A 17,265-nucleotide genomic window follows, 5' to 3' on the forward strand; every position below is an offset into this window, starting at 1 on the left:
TGACTTCACAAAAGAGTATTGGCAGATCCTTATGTCCCAAGAGGCCACCGCCAGATGGGTGATTCCAATACACCAGAATGCAGTTTGGATTGCAAGGAGCTCCAGCTAGCTTCCAGAGAGTCATGGACCGGATTCTAGCTTCCCACAAGAAGTATGCAGCAGCCTACCTGGATGATCTACAGCCAGGATTGGGGTAGCCATCTGAGCAAAGTCTAGGCGATATTCGATGCTCTATGTAAGGCGGGGTTTTCCATCAACCCGAAGAAATGTGCCATGGGCATGGAAGAGGCCAGATATTTGGGCTATGTCGTAGGTAGAGGCGTGATAAAATAAATAAAATTGACGCGATCCGGGATTGGCCAAAACCTCTCACAAAAAAGGTCAGAGCATTCCTGGGCAGCGTGGGCTACTAGAGCCGGTTCATCCCTAACTTTGCCATGACAGTCGCCCCATTGACAGACCTCCTTAAGGGGACAAAATCGGCTATGGCTAAGTGGCCTCCAGAAACCGAGACAGCCTTCCAGGAACTCAAGCAAGCCCTGTGTAAACAGCCGATGTTGGTGGCACCGGATTTCTCGCAGGAGTTTGTGGTCCAGACGGACGGGTCAGATGTCGGGCTGAGTGCGGTCCTTTCACAAGAGATGAACAGTGAAGAGCACTCCATAATGTATTTAAGCTGGAAGCTGACGTCTTGTGAGAGAAATTACTCCATAGTGGAGAAGGAATGTTTGGCCATCAAGTGGGCACTAGACACTATAAGATACTATCTCTTAAGCAGGAAGTTCAGGCTGGTATCAGACCACGCCCCACGAAGGTGGATGAGTGAGAAAAAGGGGAACAATGCTCGAGTGACCAGGTGGTTCCTAGCTCTTCAGGAGTTCAGCTTCCAGGTAGAGCATAGGTTTGGGAAACTGTATGGCAATGCTGAAGCATTGTCAAGGGTCCACTGTATGTTAGCGAGAGGTGCCAAGCCCCCCGGCTTTGGGCGGGGGGGGTATGTAAGATGGCCGCCGGACATGTCCTTGAGGGGAGATATGTATCACTGAGGTTGGCAGCTTCAGTCATGTAAAACCGGGAAAGCATGCTCCAGAACACATAGTGCTGAGAGGGTTAATAGGGCATATCATGGCCGTTTTTTTCGAGCAGTCATAAGATACGGGTGGGAGTGGCTGCTCACATATCCCCACCCCAGAGTGTGTGTGTATAAAATGGAGACCGAGTGTATCATTCAGTGTCTGTGGCTGGAGGTATGGAGACCTCCAGCGTGTCTGTGCTAAAAGTCACTGCCTATGAGCGGGCGAACCCGCAGTACTATATGGACTGTTCATTTTCCTGTTTTGTTACTTTGTACCGGAGAAAGCTGTGTTTTGTTTCCTTTGAAAGTCTGGTTTATGAAGCCTGAATAAACCTGTCTTGGCCATTTTAAAGAGACAATGTCCTGTGTAAAAGCCTGGGCACCCCTGATCAAAATTACTGTTATTGTGAACAGTTAAGCAGGTTGAAGATGAAATGATCTCTAAAGGGCCTAAAGTTAAAGATGACACATTTCCTTTGTATTTTAGGCAAAAATATATATATTTTTTTTCATTTTTTCAATTTTAAAAAATTACAAAAAGGGAAATGGGCCAATGCAAAAGTTTGGGCACCCTTGGAGGTTTAGGTGCTCAGATAACTTTGGTAAAGGTTTCAAACCTTAATTAGCCTGTTAAGGTTATGGCTTGTTCACTATCATCGTTAGGAAAGGCCAGATGATGCAAATTTCCCAAGTTTATAAAAACGCCTCCTCTAACTTTGTGCAAAAAAAAAGCAGCCATTGGTTCTTCTAAGCAGCTGCTAGCACTCTGAAAATGGTAGAAGCCCAAAAAGCAGGAGAAGACTATAAAAATATTAACAGAAACAGTAAAGGTCAAGATAAAGTCTGAAAGACCAAGCAAAAATTTAGAGAGAGCTGCTTGTAGAATTGTTAGAGAGGCAAATCAGAATCCCGCTTGACTGCAAAACACCTTCAGAAAGATTTAGTAGACTCTGGAGTTGTGGTACATTGTTCTACTGTTCAGAGACACCTGCACAAATATGGCCTTCATGGAAGAGTCATCAGAAAAAAATCTCTCCTGCGTCCTCACCATAAAATTCAGCATCAGAAGTATACAAAAGAACAGCTAAACAAGCTTGATGCATTTTGGAAACAAGTCCTGTGGACTGATGAGGTTGAAATAGAACTCTTTGGCCACAATGTCAGAGCTATGTGTGGAGAAAAAAGTACACAGAATTTCAGAAAAGCAACATCTCGCCAACCATTAAGCATGGGGGTGGATCAATCATGTTTTGGGGTTGTGTTGCAGCCAATGGCACAGGGAACATTTCATGGGTAGAGGGAAAAATGGATTCAATAAAATTTCAACAAATTCTTGATACAAAACATAATATCATCTGTAAAAAGCTGAAGTTGAAAAGAGGATGGCTTCTACAAATGGATAATGATCCTAAACACACGTCAAAATCCACAATAGGCTACCTGAATAGGCGCAAGCTGGAGGTTTTACAATGGCCCTCATAGTCCTCTGATCTGAACACCATTGAAAATCTGTGGCTAGACCTCAAAATAGATGTATATGCAAGACTACCCAAGGATCTCACATAGTTGGAAGAAATTTCCAAGGAAGAATGGATGAAAAACATTCAAACAAGAATTGAAAGACTCTTGGCTGGCTACAAAAAGTATTTACAAACTGTGATAATTTCAAAAGGAAGTGCTACCAGCTACTAACCATGCCAGGTGGCCAACCTTTTAATCAGCCCATTTTCCTTTTTGTAATTTTTAAAATGTAAAAGATGAAAATATTATATATATATATTTATTTGTCTAAAATACAAAGGAAATGTGTCATCTTTAACTTAAGATCTTTTCGAGATCATTTCATCTTCAACTTGCTTAACTGTTCACAATAACAGTAATTTTAACCAGGGGTGTCCAAACTTTTACATGCCACTGTGTATATACACACACAGAGTGAAGTGCAAAACTTTTAGGCAGCTGTGGAATACGTTCTGTTAGTAGTTTATTGTTATATATACATATTGATTATCTACATATATACAGGTGCATCTCACTAAATTAGAGTATCATCAAAAAGTTAATTTATTTCAGTTCTTCAATACAAAAAGTGAAACTCATGTATACAAACAGAGTGATGTATTTCAAATGTTTATTTCTGTTAATGTTAATGATTATGGCTTACAGCCAATGAAAACACAAAAGTGATTATCTCAGTAAATTTGAATAATTAACAAAAAACAACTGCAAAGGCTTCCTAAGCATTTAAAAAGGTAACTTAGTCTGTTTCAGTAGGCTCCACAATCATGGAGAAGACAGCTGACTTCACAGATATACAAAAGGCAGTCATTGACACACTAAGTAAATGCAAAATAAATTTTGCATTTCATTGGGAAATCAAGGTCCCAGAGTCTGGAGGAAGAGTGGAGAGGCCACAATCCAAGCTGCAAGCTTGAGGCCTAGTGTGAAGTTTCCATAATCAGTGATGGTTTGGGGAGCCATGTCATCTGCTGGTGTAGGTCCACTGTGTTTTATCAAGACCAAAGTCAGCACAGCCATCTACCAGGAAATTTTAGAGCACTTCTTGCTTCCCTCTGCCGACAAGCATTTTGGAGATGGAAATTTCATTCTCCAGCAGGACCTGGCACCTGTCCACACTGCAAAAAGTACCAATACCTGGTTTAAAAACAACAGCATCACTGTGCTTGATTGGCCAGCAAACTCGCCTGACCTTAACCTCATAGAGAATCTATGGGGTATTGTCAAGGGGAAGTTGAGACACACCAGACCCAACAATGCAGACGAGCTAAAGGCTGCTATCAAAGCAACCTGGGCATCCATTACACATCAGCAGTGCCACAGGCTGATCGCCTCCATGCAACGCCACATTGATGCACTAATTGATGCAAAAGGAGCCCCGACCAAGTACTGAGTGCATTTACTGAACATACATTTCAGTAGGCCAACATTTCAGATTTTAAAATCATTTTTCAAGCTGTTGTTACAAAAGAATTCTAATTTACTGAGATAATGACTGTTGTGTTTTCATTGGCTGTAAGCCATAATCATCAACATTAACAGAAATAAACACTTGAAATAGATCACTCTGTTTATAATGACTCTATATAATATATGAGTTTCACTTTTTGTATTGAAGAACTGAAATAAATTAACTTTTTGATATTCTAATTTTGTGAGATGCACCTGTATATATATCACATGGATAGATACACTGATGAGCAAAAGGGTAACAATGTTTTGAACTTATGACTTTCAGGCTCCATATCTCACCATCCACTACTGCTTCAAACGTGAGACTACCATCATTTTATAGGCAATCATATTGGGTATCTCATACATAAATTTGACTTGCAATTATTTAGCATATGATTAGTTATGCAGATTCTTATGAGGTCACTGCATTGTTACTGTTTTGCTCCTAAAGATCTAAATTTTAATTTGTATTATTTTGTCAATCCACCTTTGGCTTTCAACACTGCCTGAATCCTTCTAGGCATGCTTTCGGTCATATTCAAACATATCTCGACCGAAATCTGATTTGAGGTCATTTGTACACGCTCCCAAAGTTGGTGCATACTGATCGACTTACTTGGGTATGTATACAGTTTTCCTTCAATTCTATCCACAAGTGTTTGATTGGGTTGAGGTCTGTGGATTGTGGGGGCCAATCCAGCACCTCCACTTCATTGTTACTAAACCATTCCTTCGCCAATCTCGAAGTATGCTCCAGGCTATTGTCCTGCTGAAACACTATATCGTCCTTTACATACTCATAGTGCTCGAGTGTACAAAGTAACTCGTCTTGTTGGATACTCACATATGGCTCAGCATTGAGACCACTATTTATCCTCGTCAAGTATCCAATGCATTTGGCTGTGAAACAACCCCATATCATCAGGATTCCTCCACCGAACGTGACAGTTCCTTCAATTTCTTGATCCGTTCTATTTTTCCCTTGTTTCTTTTAGACTCATTTGCACTTATCAGAGCCTAGTCTATTGACTTTCATCTCATTGCTCCAAATCACCTGTTTCCAATCTTTCACTGTCCACTTTTCATACTTTTTTGCAAACTCGAGCCGATGCTTCTTATGACAATACTGAAGTTGAGGCTTCTCCACCTTTCTTTTGAGCATATTCCAGATTTATGTAACGTGCATTGCACAGTGCTTGCATGGACGTCTATGATCTCAACATTATGAAGCAAACGAGCCACCTCCAATGCCGTGTTTGTCGCACCAGAACTGATAGACCTTGTGATGAGCCGACTGGTTCACTCCAATATTTTGCATGGACGCCCACTTTTTGACTTTTGAATGGATGGACAGACTTCATTTCATATCCTTCCAAATGTCATGGCATTCACATGATGCAGTTTGGCAATTTTCTTGGCCGAGAGACCGCTATCGATGAGATGAATGATGCTGTTTCTCTTTTCTTGGGAAATCTTCATAACTGCTCCTCGATTCGAACCAGTGACCTTTCGCTTGGAAATCAACCTAATAACACACTGAGCCATTAGGGAATGTGAGAACAGGTTGTATTTTGTAGTATACAGGAAGAAAAAGATTTTTCCAAGACCAGGAGCAAAACACTAGCAATGCAGTGACATGACAAGAATTTGCATAACTAATCATATGCTAACTAGTTTCAAGTCAAAATTATGTATAAGATTGCCAAGATGATTGTCTATAAAATGATGGTAGTCGCATGTTCGAAGTAGTAGTGGATGGTCAGATATGGAGCCTGAAAGTGAAGAGGTCAAAAGATTGTTACCCTTTTGCTCGTCAGTGTGTGTAAATGATTGAAGAGATAAAAATTGGAAGTGGCCTCATTTTAAATGCCCATTTACTTTTAAACATGACAATTATGGGGGAACAAGCTTTCATAAGAATTCTACTTCGTAATTATTAGATCATCTTCAATGCTGTTGAAAGTGGCATGAAATTTATGGTGATTTTAGAAGCCCAAAGAAAGACCATAAAAGATGTGTGAAGGTAGTCTATTGGAACTATGTTAATATGTTTTTACCAAATTAAACTGAATTTTATTTTAAAATAATAGACAAAATCTTACCAGGTTTTTTATCTAAGATGGATGATGGTGACCAAAGCTCTTGGATTCTTTGAGGAAAGCATTCTTCTAGAGAGTTCATTGAATGAGTAGGTTGATTAACTGCAGCCCATGTCTGAAACTGACTTTGCTGTTCAAAAGAAAATTCAAGATTTAGACCCACATTAACTTTCAATAATAAATATACAAGTGCAACATCAAACTTGCCAAATATTATCAAGTAACACTTGTGTCAAATTATGTCCCGTGAGCCAAATATGGCCCGCAAGGTTGTTTTATTTGGCCAGCGACACCAGAACGATCACCCCTATGTGGGGCCCAGTATTCTGTATGGAGGACTGTGTGGGGCCATTACACTATATGGAGGACTATGTGGGGCCCATTATTCTGTATGGAGGACTATGTGGAGCCATTATTCTGTATGGAGGACTTTGTGGGGCCCATAATACTGTATGGAAGACCATGTAACATAGTAACAAACAGTTAGGTCCATATATATTTGGACAGAGACAACACTTTTCTAATTTTGGTTCTAGACATTACCACAATGAATTTTAAACAAAACAATTCAGAAGCAGTTGAAGTTCAGACTTTCAGCTTTCATTTGAGGGTATCCACATTAAAATTGGATGAAGCGTTTAGGAGTTTCAGCTCCTTAACATGTGCCACCCTGTTTTTAAAGGGACCAAAAGTAATTGGACAATTGACTCCAAGGCTATTTCAAGGTGTGGGCAATCCCTTTGTTATGTCATTCTCAATTAAGCAGATAAAAGGCCTGGAGTTGATTTGAGGTGCGGTGCTTGCATTTGGAAGGTTTTGCTGTGAAGTAAACATGCGGTCAAAGGAGCTCTCCATGCAGGTGAAACAAGCCATCCTTAAGCTGCAAAAACAGAAAAAACCCATCTGAGAAATTGCTACAATATTAGGAGTGGCAAAATCTACAGTTTGGTATATCCTGAGAAAGAAAGAAAGCACTGGTGAACTCATCAATGCAAAAAGACCTGGGCGCCCACGGAAGACAACAGTGGTGGATGATCGCAGAATAATCTCCATGGTGAAGAGAAACCCCTTCACAACAGCCAACCAAGTGAACAACATTCTCCAGGAGGTAGGCGTATCAATATCCAAATCTACCATAAAGAGAAGACTGCATGAAAGTAAATACAGAGGGTTCACTGCACAGTGCAAGCCACTCATAAGCATCAAGAATAAAAAGGTTAGACTGGAATTTGCTAAAAAACATCTAAAAAAGCCAGCACAGTTCTGGAAGAACATTCTTTGGATAGATGAAACCAAGATTAATTAACCTCTACCAGAATGATGGAAAGAGAAAAGTATGACGAAGGCGTGGTACAGTTCATGATCCAAAGCATACCGCATCATCTGTAAAACACGGCGGAGGCAGTGTGATGGCTTGGGCATGCATGGCTGCCAGTGGCACTGAGTTACTAGTGTTTATTGATGATGTGACACAGGACAGAAGCAGCAGAATGAATTTGTCTTCAGAGCCATACTGTGTGCTCAGATCCAGCCAAATGCAGCCAAACTGATTGGTCGTCGTTTCATACTACAGATGGACAATGACCCAAAACATAAAGCTAAAGCAACCCAGGAGTTTATTAAAGCAAAGAAGTGGAATATTCTTGAATGGCCAAGTCAGTCACCTGATCTCAACCCAATTGAGCATGCATTTCACTTGTTAAAGGCTAAATTTCAGATAGAAAGGCCCACAAACAAACAGCAACTGAAAACCACCGCAGTGAAGGCCTGGCAGAGCATCAAAAAGGAGGAAACACAGCGCCTGGTGATGTCCATGAGTTTAAGACTTCAGGCAGTCATTGCCAACAAAGGGTTTTCAACCAAGTACTACAAATTAACATTTTATTTACAATTATTTAATCTGTCCAATTACTTTTGGTCCCTTTAAAAACAGGGTGGCACATGTTAAGGAGCTGAAACCCTTCATCCAATTTTAATGTGGATACCCTCAAATGAAAGCTGAAAGTCTGAACTTCAACTGCATCTGAATTGTTTTGTTTAAAATTCATTGTGGAAATGTCTAGAACCAAAATTAGAAAAATGTTGTCTCTGTCCAAATATATATGGACCTAACTGTAGGTTGAATAAAGACCTAGGTCCATCAAGTTCAACCATCCTTCCTCAATTGTACTCCCTACACTAACACTACACTAATAACTAACTGGGACTAGGCCTCACAAATGTATTATTATTACCATTTTTAGTATTACTACTCTTTTACAATTAAAAATGAACCCATTTATAATTTTTTAACTAGTTTTATATTTGGTATTACTCTTGTGTTTCTAATAAAGGTATTACTAAAATCCCTATGCCTATATCTATTGATCTAGAAGAAGGCAAAAACCCCAGGATACATTCAGCCAATTTGTGTCACAGGGGAAAAATTCCTTCTTGATCCCAAGAAAAGGAGATCAGTCCTAGAACCCTGGATCAAACCTAATTATGTTACTAGTTATGTAATTACTATTACTGTGCTAAATGTACTATTATAGGCAGGGCTGTGGAGTCGGTAAGCCACAGTTGCGACTCCGACTCCTGGATTTTATCAGGTTCCGACTCCGACTTCTTCATAAATGGCCAATTCGTAACAATAAATTTACTGTTGTAAAATATTAACATCGTGCTTATTCAGTTTCTCACCATCATATAAGTAATCAGACCACTTAGAGCAAAAACTATATTTATTAGAATACAATTAGAATATAGCAAATAACTTTTATAAACTTTTATAAACTCTTGTAAGTAAATATGCAATAAACACTGTTATGCAGTTAATAAGAAGAAATCTATAAATTTGTCCTCAGAAAAAGTATTGCCTCTGTCAGATCCTCCTTCATGGATGCCCTCAAATCTAATCTAATTATTTTGAGAGCAGAGAACAACCTCTCTACACTAACTTGGGTTGGTGGCAAAGCAGTAACCACTCGGGCAACATCTCTGACAATGTCAGGATACAGAGGAATCGCTTGTTGCACTGTTATTTTAGATGAACGGTCAAATTTCTCAATTTCTTTTAGTGCACATGAAAAATTCTGCTGAAATGTACTGGCTGTGTTCTTTGATGGGGATGACTCTTCTTCTATGCGGGAACGCTTTGCACGGTCCTTGTGATCCAAATATTTTTCGAAATTAAATTCTTCATCAGTTGATGATGAGGGTGAAGATGTGGCAGGACGACCAAATTCTTCTTGTTCCTCCTGACTGTTCTGCAACCCTTTCATCCTTACTGCTATTTCACACGGAGCTTCTTTTCCTTTAGTTAGCTGTTGATCATCTAGAAGAATCCAATGCATTGGGTCTACATAAACAGCTGCCAAAAGAATGTTATTTTGTAATAGTAGCTCCTCTCTCCTTTTCATTGATGTAGCAATGCCACTTGCAATTAACCCTCCTCTTTGGGACAGGCGAAACATCAGGTTCTTCCACTCCTTTAAGAAAATACCTGGAGTTAAGTCCTCTGCTTGTAATTTTTTAGTCACTGTAAATGGGTGCTCTAGCAATTTTTCCAGCTCAGTCACCTGATTCCACTGACTTTCATTTAGCGTCAGTTGAGGGTTAGCCATGTCTACAAGAAAGGTTTTCAGTTCAACCAAGCGCTGAATCATTAAGTAAGTACTGCCCCATCGTGTGGCTTGATCAATAATTGCCCCTTTTCCAGCACGTCTCTTCAAAATTGAGTCAACTTTAAGGGTTCTGACAACAGTAGCCAATTTTCTCACCTTGCCAATCAGTGCAGCAGCATGTCCTTCTTGCAGACTGTCTCTTATAGCCAGCAGTAGCGTATGCACAACACAGCACATGTGATGAATGAAAGAACGTATTGACACCGTTTCAACAAGATCATCTAAACTATCATGTTGCTGTTCATCTGAAGCAACTTCAGTTTGCTCCTCAGTTACAATACTGTGTTCCTCTATTTCAAACATTTCTGTGTCTGTGGACCCAGAATGTTCTTCTAGCTGCTGGTCACCATCATTACTCTCATTCATTAGCTTAATAGTACTTATCATATTTGAAGCATTGTCAGTTACGACAGAAAGAACTTGCTCTTTTTTAAGTTCATAGTCTTGCAGAACCTTTTCCACCAAGACCTGGAGAAACTCACTGGTGTGATGAGCTTTGGTGTCTTTTACTGCCAATGTCTTGGTAACTATTTCATTTTGGTCACAAACAAATCGGACATTGATGGCAAAATAGTTCACTTTGTGACGTGTGCAGGCATCCATTTTAAGAAACAGAAAGCGTCCCTTGAGAGTTTTTTTAAGTTCTTCCTTTTCTTCGATTACTAATTTTCTAATACTCTCTCTCTCCAGAGAAACACCAAGCTTGCGGGCCATTTCCCCATTCAGACACATAAAAGCTGGTCGTGAAAATAATGAAATTGGCACACTATCCTTTACAACAAGCTCTATGATCTGTTTTTTAAATGTCTCTACTGTCATTGTCACAGTAACTTTGTCACTGACAAAATATCTTGCAACTGATGGCTGCAAAGTTCTCTGCTCCTTTGTTTGGCTGGAAGAGCTGGGCACTGGTTCATTGGTTTGGATGCAGTCTTTCTCATCCACTGCTTTCAGTACTTCTGGATGAAAGCGCTGTAAATGTCTCTTTAGATTAGAAGCTCTGGTAGGAGCATTTTTATCTTTGCCTGAATATGATCTTGGCTTCACAGCATTTGTTTTCGTCTGGATCATTTGTCATACACTGACAGACATAATGTTTTCTATCTTGAGTGATGGTGAAATGTTCAAATACAGCTGATTTAATGTGACGCTTCTTTGACATTCTAGGGTTTTTAATTCTGCATTCACAATCCAAATGACAATTGTTTTTCCTAAAAACAATTGTACAAAATTATTGCCAGGTCGTACAACTGATATAGTGGTCAGTAATACTGTTATTCCTCATGTACTCACAGTTAACTGATGCAAAGTTTGTTGAAAGGATAATACTTCTTACAGTCTTCCTTTTCTGAGTAGCAGCTGTGAGATGCTTGGAAGACGCACACCTAGTAAACATCTAGTCTAGAGGAGGAGCTTTACTACTAAGAATTTGCAACACATTTTCACTTTCAGTTTCATACATTGTAAGTAGGGGGGTTGGGGCAGCATGAGGTTAACCAAGTATAAGATTAGATAAGGGCAGTGGAGAACAGTGACAAATAAGAAGTAAGAAATGTCTCTATCTCAAGCAGAACTGCTTATCACTGTTGTTCATAGTTTGATAGAATATATATATTTGAGTAACATTTCTAAAATTCATATGAAAGTTCAATTATGAAATATTAATACATTTTTTTTAAAGCTGGAGTCGGAGTCGGTACATTTCTACCAACTCCGACTCCAACCAAAACTAACTCCGACTCCGACTCCACGACTCCGACTCCACAGCCCTGATTATAGGTGTAACCTTTTGTCTAATTTAACTATAACCCACAACTTATGTGAATCGAGGAAATTGTCCAGCCCTTTTTGAAAGCTGTTATAGTGTCTGCCATTACTATCTCTTGTGGTAGGGCATTCCATAGTCCGACTGCTCTGACTATAAAGAACCCTTTCCTGTTTAGGTGCTGGAATCGCCTTTCTTCCACCTGGGCAGCACGGTGGCTCAGTGGATAGCACTGCAGCCTTGCAGCACTGGGGTCCTGGGTTCACATCCCACCAAGGACAACATCTCAAAGGAGTTTGTATGTTCTCCCCATGTTTGTGTGGGTTTCCTTCCACACTCCAAACACATACTGATAGGGAACTTAGATTGTGAGCCCCAATGGGAACAGCGATGATAATGTATGTAAAGTGCTGTGGAATATGTTGGCGCTATATAACAATAAAGATTATTATTATTATAATGAGTGCCCCCTGGTGCTTAGTATGGTCTTTGGAAGGAATAAGTCATGTGTTAGTCCTTTGTATTGACCACACATATATTTATACATGTAAATGAGATCTCCTCTGAGGCATCGTTTCTCTAAACTAAACAAGCTCAACTTTTTTCAACCTCTCAAACGAGAGGCCTTCCATCCTTTGTAATAATCTCGTTGCCCGCCTTTGAACTGACACTAACTTCTGAATATCCTTTTTAAAATGAGGAGCCCAAAATTGGATCCCATATTCCAGATGTGGCCTCACCAGTGATTTATAAAGGGATAACAATACGTTGGGATCACGGGATTTTATTTCTCTTTTTATGCATCTTAGAATCTTATTTGCTTTTTCGGCTGCTGCTTGACATTGAGTGCTGCTGCTCAGCTTACTTGTAACCAGAATACCCAAGTCCTTCTCCTGTTCTGTAGTCCCGAGTATACTCCCATTTAATGTATATGCAGCAGTAGGATTACTCCGTCCTAGGTGCATTACTCTACATTTATCTACATTAAACCTCATCTGCAAGTGTTTGCTCATTCAGACATCTTATCCAGATCATTCTGCAATATCGTAATGTCAAGATCAGATTTTAATATCCAACATAGTTTGGTGTCATCAGCAAAGACTGACAGTTTACTCTTAATCCCATCCCCAAGGTCATTAATAAAAAGGTTAAAAAGAATCATTCCTAACACAGATCCCTGCGGTACCCCACTGCTGACTGTATCCCATTTAGAGAATGTACCATTTATGACGACTCTTTGTTTCCTATAATTTAGCCAATTCCTTACCCGTCTGCATATAGTTCCCCCAAGTCCTTGCTTCTGTAGCTTCAGTATAAGGCTGTTATGTGGTACAGTATTAAATGCCTTTGCAAAGTCCAGATAAATCGCATCAGCCGCATTACCAACATCCAGATTAGCACTTACCTCCTCATAGAACCTCAATGTGGGGCCCATTATACTGTATGGAGGACTATGTTGGGCCCATTATACTGTATGGAGGACTATGTGAGGCCATTATTCTGTATGGAGGACTATGTGAGGCCATTATACTGTATGGAGGACTTTATGGGGGACATTATACTGTATGGAGGACTTTGTGGGGCCCATTATACTGCATGGAGGACTATGTGAGGCGATTACACTGTATGGATGTCTATGTGGGGCCCATTATTCTGTATGGAGGACTATGTGGGAACCATTATACTGTATACTGGTTGCCCGCGACTTTGTCAAAAATTTTCATTTTGGCCCTCTGTGTGTTTGAGTTTGACATCCCTGTCATGTACAGTATCACTACTTATGTATTACACTGAAACATTTTTTTATCTTAAGTAAAATAATATTGCATGCAATACTTGCAATAATCCGTCACTTCTTGAATGTAACTAATTAAAAACAATTTGTTAATAAAATTTAAACCAACAGTAAGGTAACTTCCCACAAAGAGTTTTTGATAAGTTATTGACATTGTACATTTTAGCAGTGCAAAAAATGCAGAATCTTTCATTTCCAGGAAAGTGGATGGGATTTATAGAAATCTCATGCCCACTGTGCTTTTGTTGAGGCCGCAGCAGTATTTTGGTCAGTATGTTACATCAGTATTTGTAAGCCAAAACTAGGAGAGGAAAAATCTGAGAAAAAGTATAATAGAAACACGTCACCACTTCTGTATTTCTCACCCACTCCTGGTTTTGGCTTACAAATACTGATGTGAAATACTGACCAAATACTGCCATATGAAAGTAGCCTAATGACACTGTATAAACTGACTTGCGGAGCATTTTTGAAATCCACAAAATGTGAATTTCTCTTGCGGGTACCCTGAGTTTTATCTGAAAAGTTTCTCCATAGAACTGCATTAGATGCTGTACATTCTCAGTAAAAAAAATGCAAATGTGCAAATGCTTTTTTTTAATGCATTTCTGCTGTGGAAATGTTCTAAAAACACACGTAATCCACACATGACTATATTAACTCCTTAGTGACAGAGCTAATTTTGACCTTAATGACCAGGCCAAATTTTTGAAATCTGACCAGTGTCACTTTATATGATAATAATAACTCTGGAACGCTTCAACGGATCCCCCTGATTCTGAGATTGTTTTTTCATGACATATTGTACTTCATGATAGTAGTAAAATCTGTTTGATACAGCTAGTGTTTATTTGTGAAAATATTGGAAACTTGGAGAAAAATTTAGCAATTTTCAAACTTTTATGCCCTTAAACCATAGAGTTATGTCACATAAAATAGTTAATAAATAACATTTACCACACGTCTACTTTACAGCTTCATCATTTCTGAAACATAATTTTTTTTTGTTAGGAAGTTAGAAGGGTTAAAAGTTGATCATTAATTTCTCATTTTTCCAACAAAATTTATAAAACCATTTCTTTAGGGACCACATCACATTTGAAGTGACTTTGAGGGGCCTGTATGACAGAAAATACCCAAAAGTGACATCATTCTAAAAACTGCACCCACTCAAAACCACATTCAAGAAGTTCATTAACCCTTCACGTGCTGCACATGAACTAAAGCAATGTGGACGGAAAAATTGTACATTTTTTCATAAAAATGTTATTTTAGCCCCAAATTTTTTATTTTTACAAGGATAACAGGAGAAAATGGACCACAAAATGTTTTGTGCAATTTCTCCAGAGCACGCCGATACCCATATGTGGGGTAAAACTATTGTTTGGGTGCACGGCATGGCTCAGAAAGGAAGGAGCATCGTTTGACTTTTTGAACACAAAAACGTCTGGAATCGAGAGTGGACATCATGTCGCAATTGATCCCTGATGTGCGTAAACTTTGGAAACCTCCCACAAGTGAAGCCATTTTGGAAACTAGACCCCTCAAGGGTTTTATCATCCAAAGGTTTAGTGAGCATTTTGAACCCACAGGTACTACACAGAATTTGATAACGTTAGGTCGTCATATGGAAAATTTTATTTTTTTTTCACAAAAATATTGCTTTAACCCCAAATTTTTAATTTTCACAATGGATAATAGGTGAAAACGGACTCCATAATTTTTTACGCAATTTCTCCCGAATGCGCTGATACCCAATATGAGGTCAAAAACTTCTGTTTGGGCAAATTTCAGGACTAGTAAAGGAAAAAGCGCTATTTGTCTGGAATAAATTGTGACTGCCATGTCGCATTTGGAGAGCCCCTGATATGCCAAAACAGCAGAAACTCTCCACAAGTGACCCCATTTTGTAAACTAGACCCCTCAAGGAATTCATCTAGGGCTGTACTGAGCATTTTTAACCTACAGATGATTCACAAACTTTATAACATTTACATGTGAGAACAAAAAATAATTTTTTTTCCACTAAAATACTGTTTTAGCACAAAATTTACAATTTACACGAGGGGTAACAGGAGGAATTGGACCCCACAATTTTTTATGCAATTTCTCCCAAATGTGGTAGTACCCCATATGTGGCTGTACATTACTGTTTGAGCACATGGCAGGGATTGAATGGAAAGGAATGCTACTTGGGTTTTAGAATGCAGATTCCATTTGAATAGATTGTGGGCTTCATTACCTGAGCCCCTGAGGTGCGAAAACAGCAGAAACTACCCCCCCCCACCAGGTGACCCCATATTGGAAACTTCACTGCATAAGGAATTCATCTAGGGATGTAATCAGTATTTTGAACCCATAGGTGTCTCACAGAATATAATAACATTGAGACATGGAAATATGACATTTTAGTAAAAATGTGATTATTGTACTTGCTGCAAATTTTTCAGGTACACAAGGGTTAATAGGTGAAACTGGATCTCACAATTTATTCTTCCAAACGCAGTGATGACCCGTATGTCATCAGAAATTACTGTTAGGCCACAGGTCAGGGCGGAGAAGGAAGGAGCACTATTTGGCGTTTGGAGCACAGACTTTGCTAGAATAGTTTGCGGGTGACATTTGCGAAGCCCCGAAGGTGCCAGAACAGCAGAAAAAAACCCAAAGTGACGGCATTGTAGAAATTGCACCTCTCAATGAATTAATCTACGGCTGCAGTGACTATTTTGTCACATCCACGCCAGGATTTTTTTCTGAAGAATTGCAAATATGCCAGTTTAATGCCCATACATTGTGCCCCAATATATTGTAGTGCCCCCATATATTGTACCCAGCTTGTGATTCTGGCGATATGCACCAGTAAATTATTAAGTGCTCTTTCCCCGCTACAATAATGCCAAACATGCGGCCGTTTACTGCGGTTTAGGCACAGTGGGGCTCAGAAGGAGGGGGCATTTGGATTCAGGAGTACAGAATTCACTGGATTTTATTTGAGGGACGAGAGCCATTGCTTTTCTAGACTCTTTGTTCTACCACTAACGTGGAACCCCCTATAGTAGTTTCAATGATGGAGCTGAGTGGGGGCTGGATTTGTGCGGGATAAAATTAGAGTTTTTATTGGTAACATTTCAGGGTACATAATATTTTTGAGGCAAATGGAGACACTTTGGAGTCCGTTTGGCATCTGCTCTGGTGGTATTGCCCACACTTGTGCGCTAAAAAGACGCCTAAAATGATGGGACACTGCCAAAACAGAGACCAGTCCAAAGTGACTCAATCTGCCCCATATGTGAGTGGTTCCATCTGGGGTTTTGTCTGAATAGCGGTTTTGGAGAATTTACACGGAAACCCCGATGTAAGCACTCAGCAGAGAGCGCAGGATAATTGTGAGCCCAGCCTTTTTCCGATTTTTGGGAGGTAGAATGAACAGACAGCAGTACAAGAATAGTTCTTATTTTTATTTTTGCGCCATTTTCCATGCGGTATAAGTGATAAGGCAGATTTATTCTTTGGGTCGGTGCGATTACAGCAATACCAGATTTCTATGGGGGTTTTTTAGGTTTTGCTGCTATTACACAGTAAATATGCTAGTTTTTTTCATCACCATATTCTGAGAGCTGTAAGTTTTATTTTTTGGCGAATAGAGCTTTTTAAGGGCTTATTTTTTGCAGAACGAGTTGCAGAATTTTTTGGTACCATTTTGGGGCACATAATATTTTGGCATCGCTTTTTATTCAGATTTTTCAGACACAGAATGAACAAAAACCAGCAATTCAGTTATTGTTTTTATTTTTTATTTTTGGCGTCATTCACTGTGCATTAAAAGTGATAAGAGCGATTTAGTCGTCAGCACAATTACAGCGATACTAGATTTATATATTTTTTCATGCTTT

The 17,265-nt window shown here is 39.4% G+C and overlaps 1 protein-coding gene across 5 annotated transcripts in view; it reads right to left on the reverse strand.

Annotated features, from left to right (window-relative positions):
- Positions 1-17,265, reverse strand: part of FMN2 (formin 2) — an 872,215-nt gene that overhangs the window by 751,786 nt on the left and 103,164 nt on the right. For all 5 annotated transcript variants that reach the window (XR_012318036.1, XR_012318035.1, XR_012318037.1 and 2 more), the window contains exon 3: positions 6,151-6,277. Coding sequence is in view for 2 of the 5 variants with exons in the window: in XM_073671454.1 (XP_073527555.1) it covers positions 6,151-6,277 (127 nt within the window). In the remaining 3 variants the exon portion in view is untranslated. The remainder of the gene's footprint in view (positions 1-6,150; positions 6,278-17,265) is intronic.

The sequence above is a fragment of the Phyllobates terribilis genome, unplaced genomic scaffold (assembly GCF_046119375.1).
Source record: "Phyllobates terribilis strain yellow unplaced genomic scaffold, ASM4611937v1 Scaffold_3__8_contigs__length_932513732, whole genome shotgun sequence".
NCBI lineage: Eukaryota > Metazoa > Chordata > Amphibia > Anura > Dendrobatidae > Phyllobates > Phyllobates terribilis.